Source organism: Euwallacea similis, chromosome 9 (assembly GCF_039881205.1).
Source record: "Euwallacea similis isolate ESF13 chromosome 9, ESF131.1, whole genome shotgun sequence".
Classification (NCBI taxonomy): domain Eukaryota; kingdom Metazoa; phylum Arthropoda; class Insecta; order Coleoptera; family Curculionidae; genus Euwallacea; species Euwallacea similis.
The window spans coordinates 4,681,294-4,695,645 of record NC_089617.1 but is presented as its reverse complement, the minus strand read 5'-3'; the positions used below and the strand labels follow the sequence as shown (position 1 = coordinate 4,695,645).

Below are 14,352 nucleotides of genomic sequence, written 5' to 3'. Positions count from 1 at the left end.
GGAGAGACGGTAATAAATATAAAGATTTATGGGTGTAATATTAAAAAAACTACCTACCTAAGGACCTTTCCTTCTGATAAATCGCAGACGCGGAAACTGCTAAGAAATTTCAATAGTGTAAAAGTTTTTAAAAGAAAAAATAAATAAATTTATTATTGCTTTGCGTAAAAAATACAGATCTCTCTAAGTAATTATATTACACCTTAAATACTGTCTCGTTAAAGTACATTATTTTCAACATAGAAAACACTTAAAAACCTAGCTCTTATGTATACTATTTACAGCTTAATTAATAACTCCTTCCTGCTGTCTTTCTCATAAACCTACAAAAAAAAATGCGTTAAATCGTCAATTGCTGCAAAAGATTCCCTCAAGTTACTCACCCATAGTCTCCTGCTGAATCTCCACTTTATACGTAGGATTGTCGTATGCCGATTGGCTGATTCTGGTAGATGGTGGTGTGATCGCTGCTTTATTCTGATTGTGCCGCCTCACCAAAATTAACAATAGAATGAGAGAGCTGAGGATTGCTATGGTGGCCAAGATAGCCACTATCACCAGAGGGCCGTAGTAGTCCCCTCTGCCACTTTCTGCGAAATCTGCCCTCGAGATTTTATCTGCAATTTGGACTATTAAACTCTTCAACTGCTGCTGGTGACATTAGAAAACCTTGGGAGGAAGACCCTAAAGCGGGAGCTGCACGCGGCTTAGTGATGAAGTCTTGCACATTACTGGTCTTAATTTTCCCGTTAGTGAGGTAAATCTCTAGCCACAATCGGTAGTGTGTGCCCGGCTTCAGGTCCGTGATAATAGTTCTAGTGGGCGAGTCTCGTTTAGCAATTTTGAAGGTGCTTTGATCTTCTTTACCCGAATCACTCTGATATATTGCCCTAGCAATCGGAGACTTTGTTAATTTAAAAACATCATTGTTTAAGAGTGAAAATACCTATAGATGTTAACGTATTTATCTTCTGGATAGGGAACTCCGGTCCAGGAGATTTCCACGCTGGTAGATTTAATCAAAGAAACATCCAAAGAGACACTAAATCCGTAGGTGTCCAATAAGTTGGCGGTGGTGAACTGCGCCATGTGTTCTGCGTGTAGTTCAGTGTGTTGGCCTGTTCAGCTCAGGTTTTAGTAATGTAATATAGTAATAGTTAAAAGAGCATACCTGCGAAAGGAATGAAGAAAATCCCTATCTCGTACTTGGTATTAGGCTTCAGATTCTCAATCGTATACATGGTGACAGCCCTGTGGATGAGGGGAGTGGCTGTGTAGATCTTTCCGTCAAGCTCCCTGTAACGCAGCTGCACCCCATCGATAAATTGTACCTCATACTCGGTAAACCTCCTCCAAGCCACGGTGACCCACGTAGAGTTAATATCGGAAATCTCCAATTGCGGCTCGATGGGAATGCGCGGCGGGAGAGTAGAGCTCTGCACCTCTTTGGGCGTCCTTATTTTGTACACTCTCGATGAGGGAGTGTTATGCAAATCCCTGAAGTACCGCTCTCAGAAATTATCCACCAAATACCCTCAAGATCGTACCTTAGCGTAATGGTGATCTTGATCTTATATGCCTTATCGGGGACCAAATCCAGGAGGTCGAACTCCAAGGAGGAGGTGGCGATGAGGTCGTTAGGAGGGGCGAAGACTTGGAGATCCCAGGAATTAAGATCCTCATCACTCCTGAAATTTACACACGGAGATGCAAATTTTCAATTGTTTTTTTAAATTTTATTGATGCTTCGTAAGATGCAAAAAGTACTCATTTTTATTTGTTAAGTTGATTATTTCTATTGACTATGTCTACGAAACTCAACATAGAGGTTCGGAGGTGAGATAGTGAAGAATGCAAATAAAAACCCCTAATTTCTGACAATCAAAAGTTATTTTTTAACCGTAGAAACGATTTATACCTTCTCTAAAACCTAAATGGAAACTTACTCTTTGTAAGTGTATCGAACCTCGACCCTCCCGTGCAATCCTACAATTACTGACGGCACCATAAATGCCAGCCTCACAGTATGAGCATCCACAGCCTCTAAAGATTGCACAGAAATGTCCTCTTGAGGCTGAGTGAAACCGAAGTTGTTAAAGCCACCTGTATTAGAATTTTAATTACTTTGGGCGTCAGACATTGACTTAAAAATAAGGGTTGTAAGTTCAGTCACCTGGTAGCAAAGTCTTGTTTTTTACACCCCCTGCGGCATGTCCAATGAAAGTACGATTGTGTAGGGAGGGTAGTAAAGGGTTCTGAGGGTGCACATTTTTATGCAGCTCCTCCAAAATTTGTTCCAACGACAAATCATGATGCCCCGGCCCTGCCGGGCCGGTAGGAAGCTTTGATGGGATACTGTGAATTTCCAGCACAGAACCTGAGGGCAAATTTGACAGCTCAGGATGCTGTTGCACAAACTGCAGCAAATCTTCAGGGCTATGGAAGGCCGGATGCAAGGGCAACTCAGGTAAATTACCGGATGGCATTATTAGCCCTGTTTGGTTCTTTTTCACGTCTGTAGGACGCGTAAAAGGATTCTCTTGAGGTGGTAAATGGGGAACGTGCGGAGCACCCAAAGGATCGATCTGATTGTCTTCGGAATTGGCCGAGTTTTCATACACCTGCAGCGGCCCCAATATCTTGGTGGGCAGGAAGTTGGGTTTGGTCTTGTTGATGAAGGTTTGTCCTTTGTCGAGTGGTGGTTTAGTGGAGGGGCCTGCCGCTGCAAATGAATATCCACTTTTTTGCGCGGCTTTCTTGTGCCAAGTAAGCAATATTTACAGCAGAAGAGTGGATCCACACCAGCAGCTACAGAAATTGGGTCAAAGTCTAACTACGTTGGGTTAAAAGAGTCCCGTCACCTAGTGAAGTCGTTGGTTGTATGTAAAAGTTCTGATACTCATTATGTACAAAAGCTTAATTAATGTGGGAAGTATTAGAAACTTCCAGAAAGTGTAAAACTGCTGTACACTTCATTGTTCAGCACCCTGAATCTTAGCCATTCTCTATCATATGGCGCTACGTTGTACACTTTTTTCAATTTCACCCTCCCTGTACGTGGAAAAGAACGAGAACAAGATTATGTTTATTGTTTATGTGAAGAAATATAAAGTTTTGAAAAGTCTATAAAATTAAAGTACTTATATCGCCATATATTTTTAGGAGGTCATTGTTGCGCACTATGTTGACCTAAGTTGCGGCACCGCCCCGATCTAGAATTTCACTGAGCCCCTGGAGCCTTAATGCAATTTGCAAAACCTCTTTTTCGAGGCTCTTTCAAAATCGGTTAGCATAGAAACCATCTCGGAAAATATAAGAAACAGAGTAATCCGCCTAGTGCAAGCTTAAAGGGCTCATTAAGAGGATTGATTTGCTATGTTTCTTTAAAGTAAGTGCACCACGGATTCTTGAGATATCAGCCCCTAACATTTGAAAAGTGGCAAAATTAGGTATTTTCTCCTCATTGAAAACTTTCAAAAAATGTTTGCATTTTAATGCGCTTTTTACTGCTTTAATTCGGATGTCACATTAACACTGGATACCTCCATAAAGCAAAATCTCTATGTAACTTTATTTAATACAACCCATATATCTGAACCTCTAATCCCTTGATATTCTAGTCATAAACTAAAACCTCTCCTCTCACCTTCAGTCTTGCGATCTGAACACACCCAGTACATGCAGCAGTCATCGTCAGGCGCATGCTGCAATGAAGCTTCCTTAGGAGGACAGGCCAAATCGGGAGGAGGCAGAGCCGGCACAGGAGGACAAGCATTCTGACACTCGACATTTCCCATTTCACAATAACACCTAAAATGCATTCTTACCTAAATAAACAAAATTGACCCAACTTGGGCTTTTATACCTTTTTTCGCATCCGGTTACGTTGACCGGCAACTGCTCCCAATTCTTGTAATTCTGTCCCTCATGCACGCATGAGCCATTATGTTTGCACCTCACTTGCTCCGGACAGCAGTTCGGGGGTGAAGGGTTGAAATTCGGGGGTATGGTTTCCCATTCGATACAACCAGGGTCTATTTAATTAAGTTTTTAGCTGTAGTCTTAGAAGGAATTTCGTCTTACCAAGAACATCTACTCCAAAGTAAGTTGGACACTCCAGCTTCAAACACTTCATTTCCCCTTTATGGCACATGCACAGTGATTCACATCCGTCACTGTACTCTTCCCCGGATTTGAGCTTTTTGCCCTTATACTCACAGTCCTTATTATCATTATCATTATCAACAACTTCCCGCCTTTCTTCCCCATTGTCATTTCCTCTAACGTCCACGATGTCTTCGGTGCCTTCGAGCCTTACATACTTGAAAGTTTCCTTTACAAAGAGCTTCCCTTTGGGGAACAATTGGTAGTAGTCCCATTCTTCTTTGTCATTGCTGACTTCTACTATGGGTAAGATGTCTTCGTCCTCACTGTACTGAGGACTGATGTCCAGTAAAATGATAGTGGAGTTTGGTTGGGTGGCAGAAGTAATTTTGTGTTTATTGGGTTTGGGGGCTTCGTCTTTTTCGTGCTCTTGATGGTCATCGAGGGTCACGTCGCAGAGAATTTTCTTGCAGCAGGGGTCGGAAGGGTCGGGGATTTCCACGCAACTCTCCGAGGTTTTTTTGGGGAGAGGACACCTGAAGAATAATTATATATTTAGTGAGTTGGTATTTAATACATATATTGTATTGTGTGATTATATTGTCTAACAAACAATGTCTACATGGTGTAATACGGGAGTTTCAAATTACGCAATTGTAAGCTTCAAATGAAAACCCCTAATTTCTAACGCTTGACAGTCATTATTTTACTACGTTCAGAAACTATCTACCCAGTGTAGTAGAGTGTGTAACCCTTCACACTTGGTGCATCGTGTCTAGCACCTCCTTAAAAATGCTCAATTCATTGGTTCCGCCCGTGTAATTGGCATTTTCATGCCCAACCGACATTTAACTAATTAAGCTGCCAAATAAATGAAATTAGATCTGGTTTAATGAGTTTTAATCGAGGAAATCTCGGCATTAGTTAGATTTGCTACTCAGCTAGAAAGCCTTTCATAGAATGGAACAATGGACAATGGGATTATCATATCTTATTATTTGCGGTATTAAAACAGTTTCCATTGAGTAATCTAAACAATGAATGGAAGAAATTTTTTTCTCACATACCTGGGTTTGCAGGAGAGTCTACCTGCCGCCTCGCAAATGCACACTTCTGCGCAGTCCTTTTTGAAAATGTCCCCTCGGTTGAAGGTTTTGTTGCCATACGTGCACATCTCTAAGGGTTCGGTTTCTGCAGTAAATTGTTTTTTATAAGAGTCATCGATAATAAAAGTGTTTTTACCGGTATCTCCTGCGCACACCATGACGGCGCAGCAAGGGTCTGCGACCCCCTTTTCGACGCAAAGAGGATCTTCGATGTGCTTCCCCTTTTTGAAGAAACTGCCCGTGCACCTGTCTGCACAGTTCATTTTGCCATTGCTGCACGTACACACAGAATCGCAGCCCAGCTCTAGTTTTTCCCCATTTTCGTACGTTAGACCACCTTGCAGGCAAAATCCTGCAGAGATACCTTGATTATTCAACACTCGAAACCGTATTTTAAAATCAAACTACAGTTTCTCTCCTTAATAGGGGAAATGTGTAGTCAGCTTATCACTAGCGCAAAAGAGGAATGCGGTATTGCGGAGTGTGTCACGTTCGATTAAGCTTATACGCGTGGTTTAGTCAAAAGAGCGATTTGTCTTGCCTTATTAGTCGATTGTGGATGATCTGATACCCACTATTATAAGAAATTTTCCAAAAATGAGTTTTTTCCACATATATACAAGTGAGAATAAAATTTCGGAACGAGGCAAGTGAAAACCCATAGTTTCTAACGTTTGATGACTGTCAAAAAAGCGGACGCGTTCAGTATTCACGCACGCAGTGTCAAGTAAATATACCGCCAAAACTGTGAAAACCCCTTATTACAGTTATAGTGGCAAATTGTCAAATTGGCTATAGCTGTGTTCCATATATATACACTCAGCGTGAGTGTATTGTCAGTATTGGTAGATCTTATGCTAATTACGATTCGTCACATACATAACAGCATAAACGACCTTCTCATCAAAATTAAGGTCTTCCCACACAAAAACCTATTTTATAACGATCTGTATACTTTTGTGTAATTTAATTTTCTCCCACTAATTACATGAGAACCAACCTGTAGACACGTTGTGGGCGTTTTTAATTCCTTCATTTTTAACCGGCACCAAAATCTTCGGCCTCAGCTCCTCCTCCATCATATCGTCGTCCTCTCCATCCCTAATTGTAACGTCACTGAGGTCCATTTCCCTACTGGATTTCGATAACGATAAGTTGTTGGAATCGTGATAGAGGTCAGTTGTTAAATTCAGAGCTCTGCCTCGAGGTTCTTCAAGTATTGTGGTGTTGCTAGTGTTTCTAGTTAAGAAAAGTTTATTTGACTGTATTGTGTACCCACATGGAAGAGTGAAACTTTAGAGGTGAATATGAATTGAAAGCCCCTATTTTGTCTCATGACATATGTCATTATCACATTGGCGCTATGTTCAGAGAGTAAAGAACGAGTGTTAGTGTGATGTACTTACAGGGTAGTAAGAGGTAACGGTGTAGGTCTAAAAGGAGCGTCGTCCGGGTCCTCGGCCATCATGCTCATAGCTTCAGGTCTTGACACTGGATCCGAGATATGCAGCGCCACCACGTGCAATTCTTCATCGTCTATAATAATTAAATTACATTACAATTTTTATGAATGAAAAGTAGGCATTAGAGAGCTAAATAACTGCGGAAAAAATCGTGTTTAATGATTAATGGTCGGTTAATTAATTAGGCGAATAACAATTCTCGGCTCTTGCGAATTACAGAGAAGGTTGTGCGTATTTCTGAGTAGTTGATTCTGATATTAATTGCTTTAATTGGTTTCTATAAAATGGGATTTGTGCCAATTTCAACACACAGACCCACGAAGTTAGTTTTATGGAATTAAGCCTAGAGATCTAAAGCCAAGGTAATTGACATCCCGTAATTTTTGGCAGAGCTGTGTTAAGAACTCGTACACTCAGTGTAAGTGTATGAAGCTCTCATTTAAAACATTGTTATTATAAGGATATTGTGTTTACATTTACAAACCTTACGCCCGGTGGGAGCGTAAGTCAATATAAAGATAAATTTTAGTTACGAAATAGTTCTATAAACGGTGTCTTCAGAAGTTTCACCTTCAGTCTAAGTGGGTGATTAATGTGTGACATTTGAACAATTGATATATTGCAAAGAGTATGAAAAATAAAATGTTTGTGAAGAAGTTTCAAACTCAATTATTAAAAACACTTAATATTTAACATTAAGTGAACATTGGCTTTCTAATTTCCGTGAATTGTCAGTAATTTTTTCCACTAAAGCTGTGTTCAGAAACCTTATACCCGGAGTTAGTGTCTGCCAATAATATGAAGAAATTTCCGTGATGAAGACTTCTTCGACTATTGAAAAATTTTAGACCTAAATTCTTTAGCATACGATATCTTTGGCCGCAGTTCCGGTCATTGGGATAAACCCATTGGCCAACAGTGTGGTATTTCTGCATCGCATTACACACTGTAATGTCGCAACAATGATTCAATGAATCGGGTCCGTTTATCCCTCTTTACGATGCTAAAAAAAGTTTTTCATGCCTAAAATCCCGTCGACCTTGATCCACACACCCGATGGCACAGAAACCCTCAATTATATTATTTATCACATATTTCAGTCGCTGTACACCTGTGGCTCCTAAAAACCTGTCTCTCTTTCAGTCATCAGCTGTTGGCCCCCTTTCTTTTTCTTCGTCTTAAAAGAACAAACGCGAACAGAATGCGACCATTCAGCTACCTGAGATGCATCATCTTCGTGAAACCATTGGGTCTGGTATGCAGACAGGGTTGGACTTTTATGTCGATTTTGGACGAACGTTTTGGTTAAGTTATGTAGCAAGGCCTCCGAGATGACCCGATTTATGTGCATTTGATTTTTTTTAGATGGAAAGAAGAAATGATCGATGGCCTTATAAACGATTATTTTGATTATTATTAGAGAAAGGACGAGTTCCACTATAATACAGGTGTAATGTGCCGGGTTGGAATAACTATACGCGAGTCAAAAATATAACACTTTATTAACTTCTCGATAATACAAGAGCGGGAGCGAGGCGTAAAGACCCTTTTTATGTAAGTGTTTTGTGAAGATGAGTCGTGAAGGTTTCTGCTGGACTATATCTTAACTGCTTGACTGCCCTATTTATATACATGATATCTACGTGGACTTTGCTAAAGTACATTAATAAGGGTAGTTTGAACCTTAAACAGTACTGAGACTTTGAGTCTCAGCTAATTACAATTTGATGGGTTGCTTATATCAGACAAAGGAATTGTGTTTCTACGTAGACATACATTCTAATTAAGTTCTAATATTGTCCTTAGGTTTCCATGAGAAAATAGTACAAGAAATAATATAAGAGGTTAATACATATATGATATAATAATACGTATGCGTAAGCCGGGGTGCTTTACACAGGTAAACAAACATCTTTCGATGGCTTTTTTCTGCGCTTTCATCTTCTTTATTGCAATTAGCACTCAAACAACGATATTAACTAGTGAAAATACCCTCCAATAGAAAGCGATACCTCATATTTTAATATCGGTAAAATGCGACGGACGACGTTTTAATTGTTGTACAAACAGCACCGAATATCAACGAGGCGCACGTTTGTACTGGAGAGCCCATTAAATGCGATTTGAAAGCTGTTGATAAAAAAAATTGAAGGAATAATAAACTGCGAAATAAACCCAGAAACCGCACTTGAGGTCGTTGCTGTTTTATACAGTTTTACTACTATTATTTCACCGATTTGGGTGCGCCGACCATCAGGCCCAACAGACCGTTTAATGTACCGTATGAATGTGTATCAACAACATTAGAGATAGAACATCATTCATTACCAAATTTGAAGCGAATAAAATGTGATTTTTTGCTTTGGTTAAAAGCGTCAAAATTGCTGAAAAGAATATTCAATGAACGTACACAGGAAGTGCGTAGAAAAGTATTGTAAGGCTTCCACTGTAGTAATCAGCGAAATCTGTACCTAATCATAATTGAAATGGATATAAATGCACTCAAACGAAGCCCATGTTCAGGAACGCGGCTCGCGAACCGAAAACTGACGACTCACACGTTAGAAATTAGGGATACTGATCAGTTCGCTTACGACCTGTCACGCTTTATTGCGTAAATGCTGTAGAAAATTACAATCGGGTATTTGGCGTCTAATGTATTCTTGGGAGATAGTGGTCTAAATTGGGAAAATCGATGGCGCTATTTTTTTCTTTAGAACTACGTCAAGTTCTCACTTTAGTTCTAGAAAATTCCAAATTCCTTCTAGAGTGTTCTGAATCTGGTTAACTGTCGAAAACTATGAGTTCGTGTCGGAACAGGTGTAATGCAGACAATGTCGAAAAATGTAAAGAAAAAATTTGGTACAGTTTTTTGAGATTCAAAACTCGGCATCATCTCTGCATTTTTCTTTTCAATCCGCGCAGGAATATAATAATCAACAAGTCATTCAGTAGAGTCATGTATGAAATCAAAGCATTGTAACGAAATGATTTTACTAGAAACGAGGCAAAACGAGTGTGTTGCAACCATGATTCAGGCACTGGGCAATCATTTTATGATGGCCGAAGAACTTTTTAAGACGGCGTGAGCCCACTTGCCCTAAGATACTTCTCATTACATCACGGTCATTAATTACTTGTTATGATGAGGAGTTGATTGATGATGACTAAGCAACGGCTGTTTAAGGAACTTGAGGCTTTATCAAGTAGCGAAAATTGATATTCCATTGATCATTTCAGTTTTTTTTTACCTTGAGAGTGTTATGTCTGAAACGAGTCTTTTATGCTTTTGAATTGCGTCATAGATGATCATCATCTTCGTTCTGATTACACCTTCATTTAAGGCGGAAAAATCCAACACTGAGAGTTGTCACAATCTAGACGAATAAAGGGAAAATAACATTTCTCGGAGATAAAGCAAATATAAGGAGTTATAGGTATATCCAAATAACTACGCTATAAAGCTTCTTTAGCTATACAACCTATAAACAACTAAACAGTGGCGTAAATGTTTTAAAATGATTTCCCGCTCGTGGATGGTTTGATAGATCGTAAATTAAAACCGACATTTTCTAGTGCTAGCGATGGTACCATTGGATCGTGATATGTCAATAAATCTTCAGCCAGTGAAAGTTTACCCCCACACAAGAGCCGACATCATTCGAAATCCGGAGAACAATAAACACCTATGTGCCATTGTTAATAAACGGATTTATCGCGCGAATTCTGTGGTAGTACCATTGACCGGTGGTACTATTAAGACACCCAGAGGGGAAATTTTTGCGTTTAAAAAGCCAAAACCATTAGGCAAATAATTTATGTTCGCTCGTGATCCATTATAGACACCATTGTATTCCTTTTATAGGATTAATCAACTCTTTAGTTTCTTGGGAAATTATTGCTGAGATTACGTCACAGCATAACCATCTAGCGAGGGCTTACATAACCTTGGCCTTGACTGGGAAGAGAACTCTTCACGTAAAATATTTCATTTCTGCGTATCACGCAACTCATCGCATCGGTAACATATTTATTTCAATCGGATCTCATTTGGATACCGCTAGGACTACTTAATCCACCTCGAACTTATTATTGGGTACCGTCGCAGCAAAGAAGCAGGTACTCATCGAGGTCACACGCCGTTTCAAGTAGCCACCGATGACGATTATTTTTTGCGGTTTCAATATGTGTTGGAATCATTGGAACGTCCGAAAATGCAAATGAATTGGAAACATTGCCGGTGGTTACACCGGGGGTATAAATTCTGAACGTGCCTCTTGTAAGTAATATATTTTTAATCTGTCATGAATTAGGGGTTATCAACTATTCGATTGTGAACGTTCGTGCACGAAATTACAATTTGTGTCTAAAAATTTAGTTCAGTCTAAGCAACTAAAAATTACGGAATGTTTTGTGATAGGTTTTACTTTACGAAACTGAGCAATTTTGCATATATTTAGACTACGTCGAAAATGGTCCAGTGTCTATTTGTGAAGAAATTCTACAAATCGAAAACCTCGATTTGAGCTAAAGAATAACTAAAAGATTATAAAACCAGGGTCATAATTTAAAAAATTTATTATGGTCGCTTGACCAGAAAACAGTGCAAAAATTGTTACCACCAATACATGGTCATGTTCAGAAATGATCTAAAGTGGATTGGATTGTTGAGTGTGAATACACAAAATGTGGAATGAAAATGTTTAAGTGAAACAATGCACCAGATGAGATGTATTGAGGACATATTCACACCAGCTGTTTAATTCCTAAATTACCTCAAATAGCACGTTACTGATATTTGTCAGACATTGGGAGATTTTGCCTGTTATGTTCTGAACTTCCGATTATTTACAGACACTTGTAGACAATGTCTAAAATAATTTATTGAAAAATTAAACATTCTAAAATGTTTGGAAACCAGACAATTCAATTCGTACTTAAACGAAATGTACAAAATTTTCAGTATATTTAAATCGTTTAGGAATAACAACCTCAGAGTGATACGATGTCCAAGCTGTCTAATTCGTTTTTATAAATAATAGAAAAATGTAGAGTATTTAGAGCTCTCGGAACTATTCTGCAAGATAGGGCGGTCTTAGAGATATTTTTTTTAAAAATCGTTGAACAATAAAATTTCGGGAAATGGTTAGATTAAGTTACAAATGTATAAAAAGAATAAACTAGGTATAAGAATATAGAAACTAGAAATTGTCCCTAAATACCTAAAAGTATATGAAATGTTTAATTTAGAACAGCCAATTTTCAGGGTGTGAGAAACGAGGAGGAGGTAACAAAAATAACTGATGCAAAAAACTTTCAGGTTGTGTATCTCTGAAACAATTAGAACTAGGTATAGAGAAGAGAAACTTTATATAAACATATATCGAAAGGCGCTTTGTTTTCGATATACAGAGTGTGAAAGATTGGTTCCTGAGGATGGTTTTTATTAATATTTTCAAAACGTTTCGAGATAAATTAATGAAATTTTGTACTTTATTGCGACTTTTTGTGCTCTTTCTGAGTCTCTATAGAAGAAATTGCCACATTTTTCGATGGGCATGGGGTAACTTTATGCTCATCGAAAACGATGCGCCTTTCAATATGTATATGTATTTATATGAAGTTTTTGTTGCATTTTGGGACCTAGAATATGTGGTTGAATTTATTGCACAATATTCAGAGACGCCTTGTATACATGATATTCGATTTTTTCCTAAACATGTCTCTGTAAAATACTTATGTTTTGTGGCTCTGTATTTGCGAAAATTTGAGCTAGCTGACGTGGTTGCCCAGTTTCTGGAATCGAAAAGTGCGGATAACTCATCTCTAAAAGGGTTAGTTTGAATTCCGAAAACTCACTCGTTCTGTTAAAAATTCCAACCGGGATTTCTCCAGTTTTTGCTCTTGTTAACAGTAATTACTTCCAGTTCACATAAGAAATCAAATCTAAATTAACCTACATTTGCTCGGACAAAAACGGACCTGCCAATTAACCAAGAAACCCAATAAGTAAATCACATTGATAATTCTATAATTATTAAATTATCCAACATCCTAGATGAGTTACACAAATGGATAAATTATGTCGAGCAAGAAAGGTGGCTAAACAGAACTACAAGTAACGGTTCTCACGTCAATTGTACTGTCTATTCATCGTGTTATTTAGCAATTTGAATGCAGGTAATCGCCAAAGAAAAATAGCTTCTAAGGCTGCGTATTGTCAATGACCTTAAAAGGGAAACTCTCACCTCGTTCGGTGGCACCGCAGGCCGAGTCCCCCTCTGGACAGTGGTAACTCCCGGTCGCAGACACGTTATCCTTCAACGTCACACACAGAACCACAACCACAGCCACGGTCATGAGGTGACAGCCCTTCGGGGGGGCGGCTGTCATTGTCTCGTCACTATTGCGCCAAAACAGGTAAACGAACGGTAAAAGTCGCTTTCCGATCACATTACCGCTAGTTTTTACCGTCGCGAAGAGATCGAAGAAACTGAAGAGCTTCGAGGACACGCGCCTGCTCGCCAAGTCAGTCTGAAAGCGCCGTAGTTCTTGGGTTCGAGTACTATCACCTTTGCTGCTGCGCGGTGGTACTCAATAGTACCACAAGGGGGGGGGACCAAAAAAACCCTTAGTTTGGGTTATCCCAGGGTTATATAGGCGCTTGGAAGATGGGCCTTTAGGTTTGTTGTTTAGCCACTGTCTTATTATCATTAGAGCCACTCAGATATGCGACAATTCTTATGGTGAAACCTCTTTAACCCGCCTCTGCTTGTCCGCGCATCTCTTAATAGACCAAAGGAAATATTTGAATAGTGGTCAGACTCCATGGAAACATCGGCCAAGACTAATGGCCACACGTCACTCTTCAATTGTTTTAAACCAATTTTGTTTTTTTTTTAAATTTTTAGTGCGTCTTGGATCTCGATCAATCTTCTTTTCATTATCCAATGGTTCTATAACCAAGTTGAGAGTTGAAAAGTGAGTTATAATTCAAGTTTAAAAAGTTTAGGTTGAGTCCCATTTTATCTCGATATTTAAATAGTTTGCTCAAGCACAATAAAGTACTGCGAAATCGACCTTTAGGTTTAGTGCCTGAGTCGTGGTTAAGAACATCGCAAGTCAGAACTGCAAAAGTTTGAATTAAAGGTAACAGCTGCAGAGGTGAGTTTCAGCAATTTCGCGGTAGCGACAAACTTGCAACAAGATTGATGGTAAAACCCCTATAACCCGCCTATGCTTCTCTTCGCTTCGTAGGCCAATTGAAATACCGCAGAGGATCGAATATGATGCAGAAGAAGAAGTAATTCCTCCTAATAATTCCACTCTCGATAGCCGTGATTCTTCGTGTCTTCTTCTTATTCTTCGCCTTTCCTTCTATAATTGCTTTGGCCTGTATGCGCAGATGAGGGTTTAGAATTGATGTTTTCGGTTACGATTTGTGCTTTACACACTCAGTTACTTTCATTTCCACAGAACCTTTGAGAATTTGTAATAAAAACGAAGCGATAGTTAGATTTTCAGGCGCGTGTTTATTTGCCTGAGCAGGGACAGTGGTCAGGACGTGTGGAAATTGTTGTAGAGACTAATGGCCGTATATCGTTCATCAAACTTTTTCCAGTCATTTTATATATTTTTTTATTAGAAAGATTTATATTAGGTTTTTTTTTTATTTTCTA

At 39.1% G+C, this 14,352-nt stretch overlaps 2 protein-coding genes and 1 long non-coding RNA gene across 5 annotated transcripts in view; 1 reads left to right on the top strand and 2 right to left on the bottom strand.

The window, feature by feature from the left end:
- RpS12 (ribosomal protein S12) overlaps window positions 1-14,352 on the bottom strand; it is a 274,064-nt gene that overhangs the window by 10,195 nt on the left and 249,517 nt on the right. The gene's annotated exons all lie outside the window — the stretch shown is intronic.
- Window positions 135-13,246, bottom strand: sas (stranded at second). 2 transcript variants are annotated; one of them, XM_066393188.1, is made up of 16 exons: window positions 12,922-13,246; window positions 6,617-6,746; window positions 6,211-6,449; window positions 5,347-5,562; window positions 5,172-5,295; window positions 4,084-4,640; window positions 3,866-4,034; window positions 3,647-3,810; window positions 2,174-2,722; window positions 1,947-2,103; window positions 1,548-1,688; window positions 1,172-1,497; window positions 947-1,118; window positions 670-890; window positions 384-617; window positions 135-323 (listed from the first exon to the last, which is right to left on the bottom strand). In XM_066393188.1, the coding sequence occupies exons 1-16, from the start codon at window positions 13,064-13,066 to the stop codon at window positions 316-318; spliced, it is 3,552 nt and encodes a 1,183-aa protein (XP_066249285.1). In that variant the 5' UTR covers window positions 13,067-13,246; the 3' UTR covers window positions 135-315. The 2 variants fall into 2 exon arrangements, with proteins under 2 accessions (XP_066249285.1, XP_066249286.1); XM_066393189.1 differs by lacking the exon at window positions 2,174-2,722 and having other exon boundaries at window positions 138-323.
- On the top strand, window positions 7,454-8,981 carry LOC136410912 (uncharacterized). The gene is made up of 4 exons (XR_010752293.1): window positions 7,454-7,652; window positions 7,774-7,928; window positions 8,039-8,121; window positions 8,574-8,981. It is a non-coding gene; the product is annotated as an uncharacterized lncRNA (long non-coding RNA).